Source organism: Nipponia nippon, unplaced genomic scaffold (assembly GCF_047370975.1).
Source record: "Nipponia nippon isolate SJK-2023a ecotype South Korea unplaced genomic scaffold, ASM4737097v1 scaffold_8, whole genome shotgun sequence".
NCBI lineage: Eukaryota > Metazoa > Chordata > Aves > Pelecaniformes > Threskiornithidae > Nipponia > Nipponia nippon.
In genome coordinates, this window is record NW_028262402.1 from 22,663,258 (window position 1) to 22,686,295 (window position 23,038).

The following is a 23,038-nucleotide window of genomic DNA, read 5'->3' on the forward strand; positions in this document are numbered from 1 at the left end:
AACCATACAGTTCTTGCACAGTTGGGCATACAGCTGTAATGGGGTGACAGTGCTTGGCACTGTACACCCCTGGCACAAAGCTTGGATTTACCCACACAAATGCTACAGAAAAAAGCCACAGGGCTTTCTTCCAGAAGAGGACTGTGGGTGGAGGATTTGTATCCGTACAATTTCAAGTCTGATCCTGCAAATGCTGGAGGGAGCGTGATTTACTGAGTGATTCGCCCCAGGGCAACCTGTGGGGACAAAGAGTCCCAGGTCTCCCCAAGCAATCAGGATACTTTTATATTGTACTGAAGCACTCGGGCAGAGACACAGTTTTCAGGCACTGAAGCCTGGTAACTTGAAGGAGCATTCCTTCTTAGCCGCGCGCTCATCACCCATCCGTCTGTCCATCCCTCCCTCCCCACTCCAGCGGATTAAAACCCAGGAACCGCACACCCTTCCCCGCGGTGCAGCTCGCTGCGGACCCACGCAGCGGGGCGGGCGGCAGACACCGCCCCAACGACGTGCCGGCCACCCAACGGCTGCTCAACGGCCGCCCAACGGCCGCCCCGACGAGGGAGGGTCCGCGGCCCCGCCCCAGGGCCGTCCGTCCGCCCGCCCTCCGACGCAACCGAGGGCTGGCCGCTGTCTTTGCCTTCCGCCCGGCCTGCCGCTCGCCATGCTGCCCCCGGGGACGCTCCGCCGGCCCCTCGCCGCCGCCGCCCGCCTGGCCCGGGCCCGGGCCCGCCCTCAGGTAACGGCCGGGGCGCTGCGGGGGGAGCCGGGCGCGGCGGCGGCAGGGGGCGGGGCTGGTGGTGCGAGCCGCGGGGGCGGGGGTGATGAGGGGGCGTGTTTTGGGCCTGCGGGGGCGTGGTTTGGGTGAGCAGGGTTTGGCGATTGGGTGGGCGTGGGGGCGAGGTTTGGTTCGACGGGGGCGTGGTTTGGGCAGGGGGCGTGGTTTGGGGCGGCACCGGGCGGGCGCTTCCTTCCAGGGCAGGGGCTGTCGTTGTCGCGACATCCTCTTTAACGGGCCTGTTTGCAAGCGTGGGCACGCCTCGTGCTGAGCGTCGGCCCCGGGCCTCCTCCAGAGCTAGGCCCAGTATTTGCTTGAGTGGCAGAAAACGTCGAGGCTTCGCTTTCCCTGCGGAAATTCGGCATCGGATGGGTTGCTGACAGCCGCCTGCTGTCGTGATTGCTCACCAGAAGTGTAGGATTACTGTTCGTTCAGGATCCTGTGGGGATTTAGAAACTGTAAATGCTAAGAGAAGCCATGACACACGGCAGCCACAACTCAGTGCGTAACACTCCAAAGGGTCAGGAGGAAAAAAGACGTTTGGTCTTGGCCATCTGTATTTTGTGGCTTGAGCTGTACGGTGCTCGTGCCTGCTGATGCTCGTGAAATACGTCATGTCTGAAATCCATCCTGCAGCCACCTCTGCGCAAATATAGGCTCAGGCCAAAGATTTGGTTTGGCCTTAATTTTTCTAGTTATATTTGGGAGGTGAGTAGCATGTTCCAGGTTATTGAGGCAGTTGCAAAAGTAAGCATACTCTGGGACTTCTGAAGGGTTTTATGTTATATGAATAGACAACACTGTTCTTGACCAGCCTTTGGGAAGCAGCCAGTGAAGGGCAAGGATGCAGACTTTAGCAGTCTTGTGCTGGAAAGAATCAGTCTTTTCCCAAGTGCTGGTATGTTTTTCTTTCTTTTGCCAAGAATATGTAATTTGCTAATACTGATGTAAGATTGTCGTTAGAAAACAGATTGCAGTAGTGTGAGTTGGTTGGGTAAGGGTGACACCGGCTGATGTTGCCTCTGCTTCGGTAGCATCAGCAGCCTTGCCTTTGGATAATGTGTTTAGCCAACTCTCTTTTTATTGCTTTGACTTTTTGCATCCAACTGCTGGCTTCCTGAGGAAGGGGTATGAGAAGAGGAAAATCCTGATTTGTTATGGGCTAATCATTAAACAATTGAGTGTGACAAATAAAAGACACGTCATGGTCTGTTGCACTGCCAAAAGGAGTTGCAGCAAATAATGCACATGGGAACTATCTCCAAAGAAAAAAGTCACAAGATGCCTTTGAAGTAGAGATCATGAAGTACTCCCTCTCCCAGCCGCCAGTAGAAAAATCGTATCTATAATGTCTCACTGTTGTAAAAAAAGTCTAGAAATTAGACAGAAGATGGTTTTCTGGCTTGAGAATTAGTTTTAGTTATTTTTCTTGACATTTTCTCTCAGGTACTTGCATCCCTTGCTACAGGGCCCAGACAAAATAATAGCATTTTCTACGAAATTCGCATGTATGATATTAAGCCACCAAAGATGAAGGAGTTTGTGGAAATGTTCAACAAGTACCTTCACCTTCGCACAGCTCACTCGGAGCTGGTGGGATGCTGGTCTGCGGAGCTGGGAGCAATGAATAAGGTTGTCCACGTTTGGAAGTACGGTACGCTCGGCATCCCTTTGTGCTGCTCTGCTCTCTCTGTGCTCCTTGTCTCCTAGGCAAGAAGCTGAGGAGAATGCTTGCCTGGCTTTTATTTGTTGCTCTTACTGTAAGAAATTGTCCAAGAAAAATTTGTTCCTGTACTGATTGCTGAAAAGAACACTGCAGAGCCCATCAGGACAATTTTGACATGTTGGGGTGAGAGAGTTACAACTGTTCTTGAACAGCGATCTCTGCTCAAAACAGGTATAATAGAGGAACTGCGGCAGAGTGCTTTGTTCACAGTAAATATTTTTAATTTTGGGCCAGTTCCTGAACCACAAATGTCTTCAGAATTTCAAAATGGATGGAAAAAAAGGTTGAGACGTCCTTAATAAGATAATACATCTAAGTGCAGATAATCTATATACAGTCTGTGTATGTTTATATGCATGTGTAATTGTTCTCAAATTTTAGTTCAGTGTAACAGTCACTCCTCTAAAACAAATGGGCACACAGTTTGCATGCTTAAACTCCTTCTGCAGCTGGACTGTGCCGAGGTGGGAAGCCACTCCACCAGCCCTGACTTCCCAAGTGCACGAAGCATTTCGTTGCTCCTTCAGCCATGGTAGCAGCAGGCTTCTTGGAGTATAATCAACTTTTTATGTTGTTGGAGTCGGTACTGACCTGGAAGGTGCTGGTGAGCCAAGAAAAGCTACAATTATGTGAGAGACTAGGTGTGCTGGCTGTGCTCTTTGTGGAGCCCCAGGGAACTTGATACTTGGGTTATGGAGAGGTGGGAAGGCATGCTGGTGGTATTTTGTTGTATACCTGCTGCAGTCCAGGGTATATCTGTGTGCTGAGACAGAGAATTTTATTTCTGAAGTCCTCAGTCTGCTTGTTGAAATCCAGCATGTTCACAGTACCTGTTTAGAATAAACAGTCACCCCTTTTGTCCTGCAGGGGTGAAGGGACCAGCTGTCTGTTGACAGGAATATTATGAGTTTACATGCATCTATTCTGCTTCTCAGAACTTTTTAGCCTTGTTCTTTCTCTAAAAAAAACACAACTGTTTTTAAGAATCTGTGAGAAACTGTTAAAATGGAAAACGAAGGAAAAACCTACAATTTTTATTTGATTCCTACTGGTGTTTACATGTGTGAGGTACAACATCCTTTCTCCTTGATTCATCAGACCCCTGCTTATATCTTTTTAGTAGTTAAAAATAATTGGTATATTTTTCTCTTGGTCCCAATATATTGATATTTCTCAAGGTTCTTCCCATTCTCAGATGCTGGATTTTTCTTGTGTATTATTGAAAGCTGTCAGCATAAGCATAGTGCTTAAAATGCCAGTGCAGCCTAACCAACTGAAATTCAGACACTCTTAATTCAGTGGATTTATTTTTAATTAAAAAAAAAAAAAGAAGAAAAGGTTTAGATGTGGGGCATGTAATAGGTTTTTATGTAGCTGAACAAACAAACATTACTTCTACGCTTGTAATTTTAATGTCATTTTATAGAAGCCAAAACTCTTTTTTTTCTTAATTTTCTCTTGGTAGGCTAATATTCCTTCTGAATTTTCTTTTCCACTTCACTTCCTTATCCACTGTGGTTTCTCTGAATCTCCAGTCTCCTTTTGGTAACTGTTGCCACATCCAGTAGTCCCTGTGGATGCCATATATGAATCTTTCTTAACAGTAACATCACTTAATGTATTTTAACTTTTTTATAAACTTTCTTGGAAAATTTGCTTTGGCTTGAAGCCATTTAAATCTGAGAGCTAAAGCAAAGATTTTTGCAGAATTTAAAGGAAACTTACCACACCTGCTTTGAGCTAATACGCTGTTTAAAAATATCAATTTCAAACTTATGGAAGTAAGTGCAGCTTTCCTCCTTGTAATTAGACATTTTGATTGAGTTTGATGTGACATTAAGTGCATTTCTTCATAGTTTTTTGGGTTTTTTTTCTTTTTTCCTTTGTTACAGATAATTTTGCCCACAGAGCAGCAGTCCGGCATGCACTAGCCAATGACAAAGACTGGCAGGGAAAATTCATCTTCCCAGCTCTCCCCTTGATAGAAAAGCAGCACAATGAGGTTGCTTATCTGGTACCCTGGTGTCAACTTGGGAAACCTCCAAAAGAAGGGGGTGAGCTTATCTTCTCTTTTGCTGATTAAAGTTACTGCTGCTGATGGACTAACAAAAAATGGCTTAAAGTTTAAACCAGGTGTTACATGGTTTTATAACCCTTTGTGTAACAAGTGCACGTACACCCATGTGGAAAAGGTGAATAACACAGATGAGGGACAAAGTTTTTAAGAAGGATTTTACGCTAACTTACATCAGTAACCGAGTAGAGCCCTGATCGTTAAGGTTGTAATGTAGTGTGTGTGAATTGCCTAAACGAACATGCAAAATGGCAACCAGCAGTAGTGGTCAGAGCACTCATCCCGGACTTGCCTTGTCCCTTTATCAGTGAGAGGGCATTTCCTGGAGACACTAAAGACAGTGGCTGTTCTCTTTCACAGAGGTTTTCCTCTTTTATCAATTTGCTTTGATGTTACTGCTTCTTTCGTGTAATAGTTTTAAGAAAAAAACCGAAAATAATCCCTACCTTTTAAAGATACATGCAAGTCAAGCATACTTTGTAGCAATCATAGCTTAGCTGTAGCCATCCTGTTCTGATGTGTTTTAATTTTCTCTGTAGCAAGTGTGGTATTAATAGTCTTGACTGTTCCCCAATTTATGAACATTTGCAGACTTCGTTGCATGGAGTGACATCAAACAGACCTTGCTTTAGCCCTCAGCATGTGCACACATACAGTAATCTTTGTTCTTTATTTCCCTGTGCCTCTGAATTTCATGCTGTTACAGTTGAATTTGAAAGCAGGCAGTTTTTCTCTCAAAACTGGAGAGATGACTTCTCAAACACTTCATTCCCATTTTACTTTATCTCCAGCCCACTGCTGGAGAATGAGACCAGACATGCATTGCCATATGGCGAGTGTCTAGCTTTCTATTAAAGAAGTCTCAGCAAGTGTGATCTAGAGTAACTGCCTGAATGAAAAGGAGACGGATAACGTCTTGTAGCAGGACTGGAGTTTTTCAGCAAATCATGCCATTTGTCTGCAAACAAGGGGTACTGTTTGGCAGAGCAGAGATGCTAAGCTTATCCTCGCTATGCCTTCAGACCTTGCTGTGACCAATTGCCAGGAGTCAAAGGGGTTTATAATGTCATAAACCACTTCAATGCCAGAAAACATCGCCAGTCTTAGAAAAGGCCACCTTGCATTGTTCAATCAGCCATCCAAATCCCACAAATATGTATGAGTATTTCTGATTTCTGCAAAGAGGTTTGAATCTCCCCGAATTTCCAGGCAACACTGAAAATTGCTAAGTTGGGCTTTGTGTGAAACCTTCTGTTCCTCAGGGTCCCGGTACTTATATTTGCATTTGAGCCTGCTCCAGTTAGCGAACTGCTTGCGTGTGCTTTTGTGAGCCCCTCGACGCTGTGAGGTGTTGTGCATACTGGGATGAAGGGGCAGTTTCATGTCCTGCTGACCCCAAATGGCAAGGAATTGCAGTAGTGGTTTCACAATAAATACGTCATGGCCATGACACACTGTTTGAGGACCAGCGTATTAATTTGTATTTCCTTCCTTGAGGTCATCTTTGCCTTTTCTTCCAGGAGTGTATGAATGGGTTACTTTCCAGATGAAGCCTGGTGGGCCAGCATTGTGGGGCGAATCATTTCGAGCTGCAATCAATGCTCACATCAACACAGGCTACACCAAGCTGATCGGTGTTTTCCACACAGAGTATGGATTACTTAACACAGGTACTACTCAGTTTCTGATACAGACTTCGGCATGGGAAGGGGCAGAGGGAGGGGGCAAGCCTTTGTCCTGGGTCAGGATTGGCCGGCGCGATGAAAATGTTGGTGTGGATCACCAAAGTCCTGTAAACAGTCCTTGAACTCAGCTTTGCATATTAGGTTACAGCCTTAAGCCAGGTGCTGCTATCTTAAAAGACTCTCAGATCTGATGTTGAGGAGTCAAACCTTTTAAAGGCTCAGCAAAGCCACCGCTTACCTGGAGAATTGTTTCTGCTAACTGCGGCATTTAACAAGTGAAGGCAGACTGCTAGGACTTACAGTACATGTTGTATTGCAGCATAACAGTATTCAGCTGACTTTATTTGTACTTTCTCAGTCCACGTGATCTGGTGGAACGAGAGCCCAGATCACCGGGCAGCGGGAAGGCACAGCGCCCATGAAGATGCCAGAGTGGTAGCAGCTGGTAAGAGATGATGGATCCAGAGCACTCACTAGTGCTACCTGCATGCATGCTGAGAAAAGTATTATTTCTCATTGGATTACTGTCTTAATTAAATATGCATTTAATTTCAGTGAGGGACAGTGTCAGATTCTTGGACTCCCAGCAAAATGTGCTTCTGATTCCTCTGCAATGCTCACCGCTGAAGTAACCTTCTTCTAAAGGATGTAACTGATGGCAGAAAGGACAAGATGGAAGTGCTGTCAGCAAGTGCCATCACATGGATCATCATACCCTCGTGAACTGAGCCAACTATTCCTCAGTTTATAATAAATAGATGCAAAATGCTGACCGCTAGCAATGTAAATCAGTAAAATTTTGCACTCTGATAGCAATTGCTGAACAGAAGTTTATGGTGATGTTCCTACATCCCCAGGAGAAAGAACTCAAGCCATATCACTTATGGCATGAACCACACTTCACCTATCTTTTATTTTAACCCTTCAGTTCTTAATGCTTTTCTGCATAGCTAGGTCACTTATCAAACTTGGGAAGTTAAGTGCTCTTTTCCAACATGACAGCTCAGGGCTGGTTATTATTTTCATAACATGCTTTGGCTACTCTTGTAATTGGTACATATCGGCTATTGCATACTGGTTTAAGAAGGAATGCCCCCATATACCTGTTACCCAGTTATGTTTTAATCAGACTTCTCATTGGGATGCTTTGCATTAATTCTGAGTAATGTAAAAGATCAGTGTGGCTGGAATTGCCCCTAGGAGGTGCTGCAGTGAGGCTGCTCAGGTTGCGGGGCCTGATGAACTGTGCCACGAGAAGCGTGTTTATTCACTGTCTTGTTGTAGTTCACATCAGCCCTTTCCTTTTTCGTTCAGTAAACACTTCCTCAAAACTGTGGATTACACACATAATGCTGTGCCTTCAGTTATTTTGTTTAGGGTGCTGAAATGAGATTAGCCTTTCTTGTTCAACTGTGTAGTCAAACTCAGCTGATCCACGTGTGCTTACATTCTTTGAAATATTTTTTGCCAGAGTGTTGAAAGCCAAATAAATTTGGATAAAGCATATATTTTTAGTGTTTACAGCTCAAGCTCTTACTCTTTTTAAACTGTGAAATGACAAACCCCATTCTCCAAGTACAGCATTTGGCCGGTCTTGCATTTTGGTCAACAACAGTCTTCATAATAGCTGCTTTAGAGCCAGTAAGCTAGAGTGAATAGCAGCAGGGCAGAGGGCACATGGGCTGAGAAGTCAAACTTGTGTTTTGTGTACAGTGGTATGGAGCACCCTGTTCTGCAATGGAAAGGTCACTAACTGGCAGAGCACTTGGGAGGCTTTTCCACGAGTTAATCACTGACCTGAATGAGCAATTGAGTTCACATCTCTACTGAAGTATCTTTGTGCAGTCTGCCTAACAATGATTGTTGCTTCTGTAAAGTGCATCTCATGGAAAGCACTAAAGAAACAGCTGTAGGCAATTATGCTTATGACCAAGGTGCATGGATGGGATCCAGCTGCTGTAGTAAGGGAGTATAACAGGTCCCAGCTCCTACACCAAAGTCTTCATACTTTCCTCCCTCCAGCAGAGCCATCTTTAGTGTTCTCAGGGTAGAACAAGCATTACTTCAAAGACCATTGTCTTACATTTTACAAATCAACTTTTTAAGGTATAAATGGCTGATAAACCATCACTACCAAGTTGATTCAGAATGTTGCCTTATGGCAGTTAACTCAAAGGATTTTTTTTTTTAATAATAAAAACATGGGCTGAAAACTGGGACAGGGAATTAATAGGACTTTTTTTTTTTTTTCCCCCATGTGAATGCAAAAATGAAGTTGTTTTATTGTTTACTGGAATAAAAAATAGAGAGGTATACTAAAAACAGTGTAATTTTTTTTAGTAAAACTATTTTCCTTGTCACCAGAATTGAGAGTAAAGAATACTCGGTGTGTTAGAAGTATGCTTTATTCCGAAGTTTGTTGTTTTCTGACAAGAGGATGATAAATCAAGCACATTACCCAAAGCACCAGCTGGACACTAGATTAAAACAGAAAACCCAGGAAATTTTAATTGGCTTCATATCTCAGGATGAATTTACCTGATGAGTGTAACTTCAAGAATTGGTTGGATTCTGCAACTTAGTTGGTTGACAGTGGGACTACCAGCAGTGGAAGGCAAAATTTTAAAATCAGCTTCCTATGAGCAATTGGACCATTATTCTGCTTTCATTTGTAAACTGCTGTTCAAAATCAACCTAGTATTAACTTGAGTGATCTTCCTTTAATTTGATATTAGCTAAGGATTGGCTAAGTTTAGGGTATTTCAGATTCTTTATACTCAAACATAACATTTTGCTTTGTCAGTGAAAACAGGTATAGGGTATTTTTAGCAAAGAGGAGGAACAATTATCAATAGTTGCAACTTTCTGCATCTCTGTAATGGAAATATTTGGAGGCAGATACCTGACTTGGGATTTAAACATCCAGATAACTTTTTTATGCTCTGCAGCTGGATTTGACAGTTACACCCATCACTTTTTCCAGGATTTGCTGGAGACCTTTTTATTTACTAACTTTAGAAGCTTAAAGTAGCTCTTGCGTTTCAAATCTTGCACCACCTCACTTACCTGAAAATAATGTGCCCTGTGCTAATTTGTAGAGATACTGGCACTCGCGTGTACATTATGCATCAAAGTTCACAACAAAACAAAACCAGGCAAACGAGCTGCTAACAGCACTCCTCAGAAGAACATATGCAAAAATGACACTTTGAAGACCAATGGTGCCATAACAGCTTTATTTTTTACTTAACACAGGCAATTAGAGTGCCTTTTAATACTTCACATAACAGTTATTAGCAAATACAAATATATATACTTTTTTTTTTGCTTTTAATGAAAATGTCCATTTAAGGATTTAACTTAGAAATTTCAGTTGTGAAATCTCTCTAGATTTTTGCAAAGTTAACAGATATTCCAGTGCAAAAATAGATCCCATTACAGATAGCATAAAGTGCTTGGAATGAAGGACCAACTATAATTCAGGAGGAAAGGATAAGCACAAAGTGGTGGTTTAACCATGGGGAAAATACAACAACTCCTTACTGAGATACAAATGTACTACAAAGAGGGATGCAACATGTCAATAGTAATAAAGTTTAAAATAAGTTAACACCTCAGTGCAGTTTCATTATCAAGAGTGGTTCACATACTGACTTGAGTGATTTTTCCCCAACACATGCTTAAAAAAGTAAATTAGTGGCTGTCTGAACTTATTCCATAACAGATCTTCATGTGAGAGTTGCATTATGCTGTCTGTTCAGTACAAAACAAGACAGATCAGAGCTGTGAAATAGTTTGGTTAATATCCATGTTTACTGTAACATTTTGTCACAGATAGCAGACTATGAGCATGACAGTCACAGGGCAATAGGAATCAAGACTCTCTTTTTGGTGGGCTAAGGAAAGAGGATTATGATGTGACTGTTGTTTCCTGCTAAGCTAATAGTTTACACAAGCAGTTACAAAGCAAATCACAGCCCTTTCGGGACCAAATCTGAATCCTCCTAGAACTCGTTCTAGTTCTGCATGCACTAGTTTGGTGCAGTGCAAAACTTAAGCCCTTCACTTTGCTGACTTAATGCTGATTTGTAATAGTGATTTTTAGCAGTGGTAAGCCTTCAATACATGCTAGTTGTTTCAACAATACCGTAACATACCTGCAGCCTGTTATAGAGAAGTCATGGCTGTAGCTCAGCTGTTTAGTAATTTTTCTGCACCTGGAAGTCTGGTGTGTTCATCACCCTGTAACTCATCCCCATAGGGTAATGATGCCATAAAGGTAATAACAAAGCATGTTTTAAGTGAGGTATACCAATCCCCTTTACACTCCTTTCTCAATCCCCTTCGCAATGTATTACACAGATTAAAAAAAAAAAATAGTACGAAAAAGGCACTTCAGCAGAGCATGTAGTAAGCTCTTACTTTATCCCAAGGCAGGACACAGCAGGGACTGGTAACTTGTGCTAAATATTTAACCGTTTGTGTATTAAAAATGCTGAATTGGTCAGTGTTACCAAGTATACCTGGAAATATGTAATCAACCTTCTTCAGGCTCATGCCAGCCTCTTCACTGTTTGCTGGGCTGCTATGGGCATTCACAGAGGAAAATGGTCCATGACTGATTCATGGCAGAGTAGCATCAAGAACTAGTTCAGAACCTGTACGGGTATTTAAGGCGTAGGCATGACAGACAGGAATAGCCCAGAAACTGCACTTGGGTTGAAACCACATTACTGAACCTATTCCTGAACGTAAAAGCAAGACAGAGGGGCCCGTCAGTGTATTAATGAAAGCGTACTCTCCCATGACTGTTGTACAATGTGAGTAAGAATTGGTTGTTCTCATCTTATAGTATCCCCTCTAATATTATTCTGGCTTTGTAAAACTTTAAAAATTATTGACTGATGTAACTGTAGCACTACTATTTTGAACTATCTTGTTCTTGAAGCGGATTTTTTACTGAAGCAGTTTGTCACATGTGTAATAAGGGCATATTCTCCAGTTAGGGATCACATAATGACTGAAACTACACTGCACAACAGAAGCAGAAACTTACACATTAATCTAATGTTATACCAGTTTCCAAACGGGAAAATTTTAGGTGAACAACTTGTAGTAATTGCAGACAGCGACTGATTGCTAGAGTCTGGAACTTGGTCAGATCATGAACGTAGCTATCGCTGAATGAATAGAATGAGAGCATAGCATTGCAGGCATAATGTAAAGAAATAGCATGGCTACAAAGATCAACTGAAAACACTTTCAATCCCTAATTATGCTACCTACTTATTTAAAGTCATAAATAATACTGTTAAAAAAAAAATCTACATCTCATTTCTAGTTTTCTCTGGCAAAGCCAGAAATGGCAACATGCTGGTGCTAAGCAGTAACTTCAGATGATGGGTACCTTTCTGGTGCAAAGCAGGGGTTAAAGAGCAGATATTACATATCTGAGTGACATCTCATGATTTAGAATTTGCTCTTGGCATTAGCAGCTTGTACAACTACTGAGTTTGCTGCTGTGGTCCAAACCCTAGGTCTGCTTCTCACCCACTTCCTCCTACTAGGTGTTCATGCAGCTGCTGCAGTACCTCAAAGGAGCAGGAGAGTACTTAACTACACAAAAACCTAGTCAGAGGAGGTTATTGGTTGTGATGCTGGTGGGACAATCCTGTGCATTTGCAGGGTTCACAGTTCTGCATATCACTACTTACTGATGGAGATGTATGAATATGATGGCCTGTCTCTTGCCATCCCCTCTGCACAGTACTGCTTTGTGGCCCCCGATTTGTCACCAACTGACCTACACCAGTCTAGGAAAAACAGCTGGTCAGGTAAGTTTTCACAACCTAAGGCTACAACACTGGTGTTGACTCTTCTTGCCACTGACTGTCTTGGTGCATTCATTGCCAGCAATGGATGTAGCACCAGGAAGTTCCCACTCCTGACATGATTGTTTCAAAGACTAAAACATGCATGTCTAAAATATCTATAAATAACCACTGGCCATGATTCCTCAATGAACTATTTTTGCAACCCTAGTAAAAACATACTGTATGGGACAAGATACAGTATGGTTGAAAGCCCACAGCATCTAGTGGGTGCTTTACCACAGCTTCAGAGTTATACTGTAATGAGCTAAGTTCAAGTCTTTCACTTGAGAACAGTACAAGACGACTCCACGAGGCACTGCCCCTGTAAAGGAATTTTGTTTTCATTGCATTGAATTGCATTGCATTGAATGGTTATCAGTAGAGTGTCCAGTTTCTCTTCCGCTAGCTTCTTCTTTGGGAGTATCCTATCCCAGGAAAAGGAAGTTCGCATTCTGCTAATAATTTCTTTGCTGAAATTGGCTCACACACAACTTTCTTTTACCTTCTCATCTTGCAGGAAGGAATTAAGGATTGCAATGTCTACCACAGTCTGGTTTTTGTGCAATGACAGGTCCTTAGTGTGGTCGTCGTCGCTTTGGTCCTTAGCAAAATTTACAAATACCTGCAAGAAAAAAGGCCATGTCACACATCACCCTGGATCTTCATTAATTCAGGGCATTTTACACACTGGGCTTCCTGAACTAGTCCTGGGATTCAGTACTCTGCTTTGCTGAAATGCCCTTAAAAGATAGGTCCAGTAAATGGTGGATTGATTCCTACCTCTGCATGAAGAAGCTTTTGGTAGACAGGCTACTAAAAACTTACTTGGTCAAGTGTGGTCTGAGATACGGAGTAGTCTTCTATGTGGAGTCTCTTTTTGTTCTGGGAGAGAATACTGAATATTCTGGCCAGGGAGGATGGTGAAGAGGGAAGCTGGTACTGCAGCATATTCCGATGCTTTTCCTTCAGGACACTTCCAGGGAAGGCATGCCCAAAGAACTCCTCAACAGGCTTCAGGTCTGGGTTTGCCCCTGCAATTCTTACCACTATCGTGTAACCATCTCCAAACCTATAAACAAGAGGGCCAGCACAGGAGTTAAGTGCCTTTGAAACAGAAGTGCAGCTTAAAATCCAAGCGCATTTTCCATAGCCAGAACAGCAATGGGAATGCTGTATGAGGAACTAAGTCTGACTGCATCTCCCTAAAAATGCAGACAACTCTGTGCTGTTAGTGAAAAGAAAATACCTACCTGTTCTTTAGATGCTGGACGCTGCCCAGACACCTGAATCGCCCATTGACCATTATTGCCATTCGAGTGCACAGGGCTTCACATTCTTCCATGCTGTAGGCAGAAGTAACTTCATTAGCACTGCAAGCAGCAGTGAAGGGCTGAGCAGCCAAGGAAAGTTTAGCATCCAGTCCTGGTAGATGCAAAAGCCAGGGTATGATACAATTGGGCTGCTACTTGCCTGTGAGATGTGAGCACCACTGATCTCCCCTCTTTGATTACACTCAGAGCACAGTTCCACAAGAAACGACGTGCTTTGGGATCCATCCCAGTTGTTGGCTCATCCTGCAAAATATATACAAGGAACAGGTTATGCTGTTACATTCTACTGACAAATACCTCATCTCTGAAATGACCTGTCCATTCTGATTAGGTGTACTGGAAAAATTGAAAATAAGCAAGGTTGACTCATCTTCCAAAATGAGAAAATAATTTATGCTCCAAATTTTAAATTAGCAAACATCTTTTTCAGAACTGAGAAGTACTGCTTATTCTGCAACTATAACATGTTGAAATATCCAGTTCTAAAAGAAGTTAAAGTCAATTAGCTTGTTTAAATAAAACACTAGACTTTCTCCTGCACTATAAACTTAATAATCCTAAGGTTTGTCCTCAATTTTAATGTAAAGAATCCTAAAATATTTACTTTCAATTTTCATTGAATTATTAAAAGCACAGGACTGATTCTCCTGCACAGCAACATTTGCTTGTGTCCAGCAGGAAGGCTGTTATTTTTTTGTAGGTATGGAAATCTTTGCAGCAGTACCAAGGTGGTGAAGCTGCTACACAGCTGGCAGCTTGGCGTCATGTTCAAAACCCCCACTTCCGCAGTGGCTTTTCAGAAATAGAAGCCTGGAGGCACATTATAGCTTGGACCTACCTTTAAATAGGGAATCTTTATTTCTGTGTGCTCTTTGCTCACATTTAAGTGACTAATGATGTATTTAAACACTAGTTGGCCATGAAATACCTAGTCTTTGTTTGAACCTGATTTGTCTGTTTTCCAAGGAAAACATTAATGAGCAAAGGTTGCAGACTCACCAGGAACACCACAGGTGGCCCTCCAATGAGGGCAATGGCTGTGGAGAGCTTGCGCCTGTTCCCTCCACTGTAATTCCCAGCATATTTTTCTCCGTATTTCACAAGGCCCAGTTTCCGAATTGCCCACTCGCCAACCTGCAAGAGAGAGCACAACACCATCTTGACTAAAGCACAGGAACATCTACACAATGAGATTTTCCTTATAAGTTTTGGCTTTAAAAATGTTTTGAGAAGGGCCACTCCTCTGAGGATCTAATCTGGCATGGATGTGGGTTTTGAAACACCCGGTTCACCTCTAGATCAGGATATATGCAATCCTGCCCCTGGGAGGCCAGAAAATCAAATGGCTGCAGCTTATTGGCCAGTGAGCATGAGTTCAACATCAGCTGAGCCATGTTAACCACCGGTGTAGTGCTCTTCGCAGCACCAGCTTTAGCTAGCTTTCCAGTTGCTGTAGGCTTGCAGCAGGGACACGGTCACTACTGACACACAGCAATCCCACCTGGGTGCATCTTAGCCCTTCAGACAGATGGGGAGGATCTGGTTTGTTATTCAGGAGTATTACTGCTGGTGCCAACAGGCAGGCATTGTTGCCCTGAGGACTAAAAAACACTGGGGGGGAAGAGATTCAGCTGCCACTCGGATCATACCCAAAACTGGGTCCCCTTTTATATGGGGCTGGTGGGAACATGACACAGAGGAACTCGCCAGCAATTTTTGAAGGAGCTTGCAGTTTTCACCCATTGTCACTACTCTCAAAGAGGGATTCAACCTACCTGGACATACCCCAGGCACCAGATCTGGCCCTATCCAAAGCAATGGGTACAGACATCATCTTCCTACCTACAGCAGTTCCTGTTCTGCAGCACCCAGGACACATATAGTGAAAACTGCTGTTAACTCAAGGAAACAGCACTGAGAAGGGTGCTGTATGGTACTGGGCAGCTGTCATTAATTGCCCAAAGACTGTTAGTGTATCCCTATGTCTGAATGCTGAAATAGCAGCACTTTAATGATGCAGTGTGATCAATTGGAAAGATGTAACAGCCAGCATGAGGCTTCTGTTAAGCTGTAGAGTGCTTGCTCCCTGGGGCTTTGAAGAATTAACTCTTGACAGCAGGTGAGGTTCCGCATGACCTGCAGCTCCACAGCCCTTAAACTCTTAAAGGAAAGAAGTCATTCAGTGCAGAAGTGCATCCACTATGAGAATGCAGGACCCAAACTATCTGCCCTTCCATTTAGTACACCTTTCTAGGCAGCACTGAAAAACCACAGCACCTTTGGTTTGCCCTGGAAGAAAAAGGGGGCAGATTTCACCATACAGTATCTTCAGCAGTTTCACATCATGGCATTGCATGTATTGCAGGGACGGTGCATGCAAGCAGAAACAGTTGGTCACTGGGGTGGGTCCTATGGTGTTTTGTTTACCTTGCAGACTTCTTTCTCTGGAACACCTCTCAGGAGCGCGAAGAACTCCAAGTGCTCTCGCCCTGTCAGCAGTTCATTAACAGCATCAAACTGTGGGCAGTAGCCCATGTTCTGATGGACTTCTTGGATGTTGGACAAGATACTGTAAAAGAAAAAACCCTTTGTCAGGATTTCACAATTACACGCTGCTATTTTAGTTGTTAAAAGGAGGAAAGTGAAACAGTGGTTTTGGAATCACTGAACTAACAAACATACAGGATCCCAGAAGTCCGTCTTGGCCAAATTTTTTTTTCTCTCTCCCGATCCTCCCCTTTTTTTTTTAAATATGACATTTAAAAATGAGAGGGCAGGTATTCAGAAGCGACTACCAGACTAAATCAATTTTCCTAAGCTGCTGAAGTACTTTACCAGACTCAGCAAAGGGCTGAAACAGATGCCAGGAGTTGAAAAAGGGAAAAATGGGGCAGAGTTTAGACTTGCTGGAAGTGGAACAAAGGCTGTGAAAGCTGGAGGAGAGAGCAGCAAAGGACCTGCTTTGACACAAAGCAGAGGAAAGATGCATGGTCTTTCACCTGTTTCCTTTGAGGAAAGCTTCTCCTCCTGTCACATCTGTATCACCAGTTAGCATCTTAAAAGTGGATGACTTGCCAGCACCATTTACTCCCAGGAGTCCAAAGCACTGGGGATACAAAAGAGCAGATGAGCACAGTGTGTCTGAGAACAGGATTCACCTGCATCATTTCCAGCACTGACAAGGTGGGAGGGAGCAAATTTGACCCTCAGGACAGCTGGAGGGAGTCTTCAGTGCATTTTCAGGAAAAAAACCCAAAACTTCTGGACTTTCATTGTAAGTGCAAATCTTTAGGCTGGGAAAATGAATGAACTGTGGTGTCACCTTGGTGCAGTGCCACCACAGTGTATCTGTGCCAAACCTTGGAGGGTACCACAGTTTGGCCTCTGGTCCCAGACACTGAGAGTTCAGTATCTTCTTCAAAGGTGGAGAGAGGCAGAATCAGAAACTGCTTCAACTTCCAGGCAATTTCCTTTGACGTAATTTGAACACCATCTGTTTCTGATCTTACCCTACCCTTTGCTGTCTGTTGCTCTTAAATACTGCAGTAATAGCAAAGCAATGAATTTGACAGATAAGCTTACTTCTCCAGGGGGGATTCCAACACAGATCCTATCAACCGCTGGCTTCCGCTTCATTCTGTAAATCTGAAACCAAAAGAAAAAGAATGAGAAGGACAATGTCAAAGAGAATTATAATTAGAACTATAATTATACATATTCAACACTCCGAACACACTCCAGTTTTGAGCCCATTAAATTCCTCTGAATGAGGCTTCTGGTGAACTACGTGGCATTGCACCAATAAGTATTAGGAATGCAGAACTTTTCTGTCACCTTGGTCAGCTCCCTGATTTCCAAGATGTCACTCTGTCCTCCTCCACTAATTATCCTCTGTCTCTCTCTGGATACATCCTCATCTTCATCATTCACGGGAGGCAGCTTGGCGTAGACAGGCCTGGAGAGAGCAATGTGATAAAGCCTTAGCAGAAGATGACAGGGCCTCCATAATTAACGTTCTCCCCACTTAATAGGGGACACCAATGAAAACTTCACCTGCCTGCAGCAGTGAAGTGGAGCACACAACCTACCTAGGTTTGATGAAGAACCTGTACTGGATGAGCACTGTGATGAGGAAGAAGACAACGCCCTCTACTGCCATAGCAAAGAGGTTCCTTCCAACCAGGTCCCACGACAGAGGGGACACGAAACGATTTTCTCCTGCCAAAATGAGATTAAGAGCATAGTCACCTTTCCAGAGCAATGGGAGCGGGCTAGCCCTTCTTCCTGCAGAGCTCACCAAGCTGGGCATCGGGGCAACTGGAGAGCAGCCAGTGGGAGGAAGGAAGAGATAGACCACACAAGGGGCCAGTTGTGGCTGCATGCACATTTCTTACTGTAGTAAAGTTGGGACTTGGGCCCAGAAAATTCAGTCTGCCAAAGAAGAGCTGGCCCACCTTCCCGAAAGGTTAGTGAAGCACAGAAAGACTGTGACTCAGACCTGGCATCTGCATCCCAGAAAAAAAATACCCAGCTTTCCAGAATCTCAGCCACTCCTTACACTTGGCCTAATGATCCTCTCCATACAGTTGGCTTTATGCATTTTTATTTAATGCCCCTAATAACTCAAAACTCTGGGGATCTATCTGCCAGGCCCCCTTCAGTCCTTGTAACAACCCAAAAGAGGACAGCTGTGGAGACTTGCCAGCTTTGATCAGATATGTGCTGCAAATCATGCACTTCCAGTTCCTGAAAAGTTAGAGGAGGAAAAGGTGCTCATCCAGAGCAGACCTGAGCTTTCCCTGTTCAGTTCAGGCCACTGTCCCTGTGATAGACAATTTCACTTACCAAACCTCTCCAGAGCATCAGCCATCGCCTGGTTTTTCACCATGTCAATGAGTCCCCGCCCCAGGCAGAAGTGGGGGAAGATGAGGAAGACAGACTTCAGGATGTCATTGATGTTGTTCAGCTTCTATTAAGACAAAATCAAGTGTCAGTGAGCCATCTGAGCAGAAAGCAGCTACCACCTACCAAGTGTGACCTATGTTGTGATTGACCCCTCCTTCCCCCAACACTACAGCCCCACAAAAACTCAAGGATTAGAAATGCTCTCCCAATATCCAGTGCCATGGCTTCTCCAGACAGTCAGTGTTGTTGCATTGCTCAAGATGCTATTAATACAAGCAAACTGCACTGAAGGAAAGATTCCTCCAAATGCTCACAGTCTAAAAGGCGGTGTCTGCAAACGATAACATACAGAAAGGCTACAGGTTGATGAGACAGGAAAGTTGTGCTTGCACAGACTGGCTATCTCAGAGGCTGTGGGTAGCATCTCTCTATCCCATATTAGAGGCTCTAATCCTTTTCCTTTGTTGTCCTCCAGTTGGCTTAGCCCACAGGTTGGACTGAAAGCAGCCTGAGGGGAGGTTTCTGTTCTGCCAGGCCCTTATCTTCATGCACGTACATATTTTTACTGAGCTAAACCAGGCCTTGTAACAAAAGGGACCATCATCAAGGACTGCCTCCTCATGCCCACAGGCAGTGGTACAATCAACACGTAACTCCCACAGGATCTCCTCAACCTTGTCCCACAAGAAACACTTCACACCAGTGTGGGTCAAACGGGGCCTGCTAAGACATCGTGTTGCATACAGGCATGAGAGGAACTTGCACCTTCCCCAGTAGGCATCTGGCTTTGGAAAAACTGAAGTGAGGTGCCTAAGTTCCCAATACAGTTAGAGAGGTATCCACCTCAGGAAGAAAAACTGAGGGCAACTAAACGCTTGATCGCTTGAAATGGCCTGTAGTAGACAGAAACTGCCCCTTATGAAGAACATACAGAAAAATCTGTTTGAATGTAAGAAAATATTTTTTTTTGTACCCTAAGGGTGACTGACAACTGGAAGAGGTTGCCCAGAGAGACTGTGGAGTCTCCATCCCTGGAAATGTTCAAAACCTGATGGCCCTGAGTAACCTGCTCTAGCTGACCCTGCTCAGACTAGACAATCTCAGGAGGTCCCTTCCCACCTTAACTATTCTGTGAACATTGCTGAAGTGGGCTTTAACCCATTTCTGTCAGAACCTGTGTTTAAACCGCTGCAGTAGCTAATGGGTACAGGCCAGGGGCTAGCCTTTCTGGAGAACTGGCTGCTAAAGGCAACATGGCACCAACATGGAACTAGATCATAGCAGCACAAGACAGTGAGGAGCTTCTGGGGAAACATACGTTGCTGGTGAAGAGCTCCAGGACAAAGGTGGCCACACTACCATTGATGCCAATGAAGAGGTTCACGCTGGTCAGCACAACATATGCTGTGCTGGGAATTTTGAACACGAAGGAGGCTGGATACATGAGAGGGGTGATGGACCACCTGGCAAGAAGAAAGGCAGCAACATCAGGTAAGCACCTTCTGAGTCTAAGAGCCTTCCCAGTCATTCTTCTGATGAGAAATCCCTTACCCATAGAGAAACAGAAGGAGAGCCAGCACAGGCAAGTTGGAGGAGGATACATAGGACTTCTGCTGGAAGCAGATGAAGATGATGATGACTAGCGTGGCTGGAACAATGTAGTTGCACTGGAAGGTGAAAAATATGGCTTTAGATTTGTTTCCAGATGACAAAAAAATGGAAGGTGTCTTTCTGCTCTGAACCAATGGTTTTCAACATTCTTCAGTGTTCCCAAAGCCATCTCCAATGGGAGACTCTTTGTAGTTCACACATGTGACACTCCTATGTAGCACACATGAATTTACATTTCTTGGTCCTTCTAGAAGTAGTCAATAGACTCTCAGAGGTTCTGGACACTACAGGTTGAAAAAACCTGCTTTGAACAGAGCAGAACAAGGGGCTACACAAGCAAACATTTTGGGACAGGTATTTTAAAGTGACATAATAAATGCTGATGACTGAGCTTATGGTTGCCCCCCCATCCTCTGTTCAGTGTTCCTTGTTCCACTGAGATAAACCACTGCCCCAAGAGAACAAACACAGCAGTCATAGTGACAAGTCATAATTCACTGAATTAATGTGGCGTCCAATGGCCCCAACTGCACTTTGCACTTCAGTGCAACATACACCCTGCAAACACAGAATGAAGGACAGTTTAGCACAGTCACAAAGCCCTTACCATATCCCAGACAAAGTTGGCCAGCCAGTAGATCACAGGCTTCACACCACTGATGAACTGCAAGTGTTTAGCCTTGCTGACACGTTCCTGGATAAGGAAGACCACAAAGCTGGCAGGAACAAAGGACATGGCAAAGATCACACAGATGGAGACTAGGACATCCACGGAGGTGGTCATCCTGGACAAAAAAAAGAAGAAAGCGAAGTGTTTGTATGCTGGTGCTGGCTCCTTTGAGATGAAATGAAGCAGCTCATGCAGGACAGTGCAGAAACAGTTTCTCCTTCTGCTGTCCTTGTTTTGCAGGGTGAAGGATGACCACATCAGGCTGTCTTAACTGCACAGTTCTTCTCCAGCCGTATAACAAAGGGAACACATGCAGCCTGTTGGCATCTCAAGAACAGCACCACAACCTAGAGATTGGCCCGTAACTTCAGCACAAGAGACTGCTTTCTGCTTTCCTTATCACCACGACTTTGCTTCTCACTTACTGCATTTCTTGGGGTTGTTAGGAGTTTGTCCTTTTTTTGTGTTGTTTTGAAGTCCACAGGTATCTGACTGTGATCTGCCACCGCTCCAAGATTTGAAGGATGTATCTGCAGACAGCTTATGAGTCCTGACTCTGGTTGTGGTAGTAGTGGACTAGTCAGTGCCTCAGTGGAGCAAGCCCTGTGCATTACTGTGTGCCCCCCAGGTTGAGACAGTGGGCAAAACTGAACAGGATCTATCAATGGTTCCTAGTCAAATGGTGGCATCTTGGGACAAAAGAATGACCATATTAATGGAGAGCTGCCTTTCTGGATATGGCTGAGAGGAATTTCCCAAGTGGCAGAAGGTCTGAAGATTACACGGCTGCTTAGAAACAGCAGCTTCCAGGGACTCAGAGACACAGAAAGCCTGCACTGCAGTGCTGTTCAACAGCAAGTGCTTGTCAGGATATGTTGCCACCTGCCCAGACCACAGAAAATAAGGCCAGCACATTAGAGCCTAAATGCCACAGGCTACTGAGTATCCACCAGTGAGGCTAACACCTCCAATGTTGCCTGTTTCCAGTAATCAGCAACTGATGAGCCCAAACCCATCCACATTCACGTCAGGACTTACAGGGCCACTTCAGAGAGCTGTTGCTTGGTGAGGTTGAGTGGGTGATTGAAGGCAGTGATCCCGTAAGCACTAGGGTTTTTGCCCTGCTGCAGGTTGGCCCGAAGGATGGCATTGTTGATCACGTTCAGGAAGGAGGCAATGGCATGCCAGCCCTTGTTGTTGAACCACACCTGCAAGAGATCACATCAGCATCAGAAAGGCACCAGGTACCCCAGCAGCCTAACAGGCTCCTGAGCCCTACAGAACATCCCTTCCTCTATTGAGGACATGTAATTTCCACATCCTTCCAGCTAGTTTGCTCAGGGATAGAACATACAGTTTGATCAATAACCACAAGAGGCTGCTGGAAGCTAGCACTGATCCAGCACTGAACTCTTTCTGGGCCTTAGGCCTAGACTCCAAGGGAGAAACAGATTTTGGGGAAACCCACACAAGAATACATTGCTCCACTAGCAAATACAGAGAGCTCTGGTCCGCACAGTTGTCCAAGGCAAACTGCTTGGAATTTGCCAACTAAAAATAACTCCAGGTTACCAGAGCTTCAAACAGCAGGCACAGCAATGAGGATTGGTTCATTTACCTTCACATTGTTCTTTGTATCCAGGCCTTTCATGAAACTTGACAAGCTGTTGAGAAACCGATCTCCAGAACTCCCCTGCAAACAGCAAAGAGACAGTTACTTCCCCTCTGAGAATATCTTTATTCATGTCATGGAGTCTATCAGGGGTCACACTACATACTTCACAGCTCTGACAGTTTTCTTTGCATTCTGCAGCCTACATCCACCAAGCTGGAGGTTGTAAGAAGGCTGAGAAACTGCAGCTTTCCTCCTCCCTTTCTTTTCTGCAGTCCCACCAGTAAGAAAGGTCAGCCTTAGGCCTGCTTTCTTCCCAGCAATAAGTATTAACCAGGGTTGCAGGCAACCTTCAGAGACATTGCAGCCCACAGGCAGTCTCAGAAGAAAGCAGTGGCCCAAATTCTCTTCTGAACCATGGCAGACTCAGCACAGGAGGGCTCAACTGAGGTTTTGAAAGAGATGGCAACCACTTGTTAATTCCCTGAGACAGCCCGCCCTGTCCTGTCACAAAACACTCAGAGGTGTCTGTAATCCCCACTGGCTTGCAACTGGTGTTGGGCAGAACCCACACCAGCAATGTGGCCTGCGTAAGCCTCAGCTGAGCTTGTCCCCAAGCCTTCTGTTGCTCCCAGACATCAGCCTGGGAGACCCTAGCTCAGAGGCAATGCGGAGAAGCCACTGGACACAGCTAACATACACATGCTTTATGGCTTCCAAGTCATCTTCCAAGTAGCAGGACTCTGACATTAGCACATCCTGGGTTTATGGGG

General features: G+C 44.3%; 2 protein-coding genes across 6 annotated transcripts in view; one reads left to right on the plus strand and one right to left on the minus strand.

Annotated features, from left to right (window-relative positions):
* Positions 1-569: 569 nt before the first annotated feature.
* NIPSNAP3A (nipsnap homolog 3A) lies at positions 570-7,769 on the plus strand. Its single transcript, XM_087742601.1, has 6 exons — positions 570-739; positions 2,225-2,432; positions 4,397-4,558; positions 6,099-6,248; positions 6,622-6,708; positions 6,819-7,769. Exons 1-6 carry the CDS (start codon positions 665-667, stop codon positions 6,893-6,895), a joined length of 759 nt encoding a protein of 252 aa, XP_087598727.1. The 5' UTR covers positions 570-664; the 3' UTR covers positions 6,896-7,769.
* Positions 7,770-9,482: 1,713 nt separating this feature from the next.
* ABCA1 (ATP binding cassette subfamily A member 1) overlaps positions 9,483-23,038 on the minus strand; it is a 99,141-nt gene continuing 85,585 nt past the window's right edge. For all 5 annotated transcript variants that reach the window (XM_087742598.1, XM_087742595.1, XM_087742597.1 and 2 more), the window contains exons 35-50: positions 22,272-22,346; positions 21,692-21,861; positions 20,591-20,768; positions 19,924-20,039; positions 19,691-19,835; positions 18,313-18,436; positions 17,556-17,685; positions 17,302-17,422; positions 17,050-17,112; positions 16,467-16,573; positions 15,895-16,036; positions 14,467-14,601; positions 13,607-13,710; positions 13,387-13,479; positions 12,962-13,205; positions 9,483-12,758 (exon numbers count right to left, since the gene is read on the minus strand). In XM_087742598.1, the coding sequence (XP_087598724.1) occupies positions 12,618-12,758; positions 12,962-13,205; positions 13,387-13,479; positions 13,607-13,710; positions 14,467-14,601; positions 15,895-16,036; positions 16,467-16,573; positions 17,050-17,112; positions 17,302-17,422; positions 17,556-17,685; positions 18,313-18,436; positions 19,691-19,835; positions 19,924-20,039; positions 20,591-20,768; positions 21,692-21,861; positions 22,272-22,346 (2,088 nt within the window). In that variant the 3' untranslated portion in view covers positions 9,483-12,617. The remainder of the gene's footprint in view (positions 12,759-12,961; positions 13,206-13,386; positions 13,480-13,606; positions 13,711-14,466; positions 14,602-15,894; positions 16,037-16,466; positions 16,574-17,049; positions 17,113-17,301; positions 17,423-17,555; positions 17,686-18,312; positions 18,437-19,690; positions 19,836-19,923; positions 20,040-20,590; positions 20,769-21,691; positions 21,862-22,271; positions 22,347-23,038) is intronic.

Coding starts and splice junctions, on each gene's coding strand:
- NIPSNAP3A (XM_087742601.1), top strand. CDS start 665: ATGCTGCCCCCGGGGACGCTCCGCCGGCCCCTCGCCGCCGCCGCCCGC. Junction 740..2,224: donor GGGCCCGGGCCCGCCCTCAG/GTAACGGCCGGG, acceptor ATTTTCTCTCAG/GTACTTGCATCCCTTGCTAC. Junction 6,249..6,621: donor GTATGGATTACTTAACACAG/GTACTACTCAGT, acceptor GTACTTTCTCAG/TCCACGTGATCTGGTGGAAC.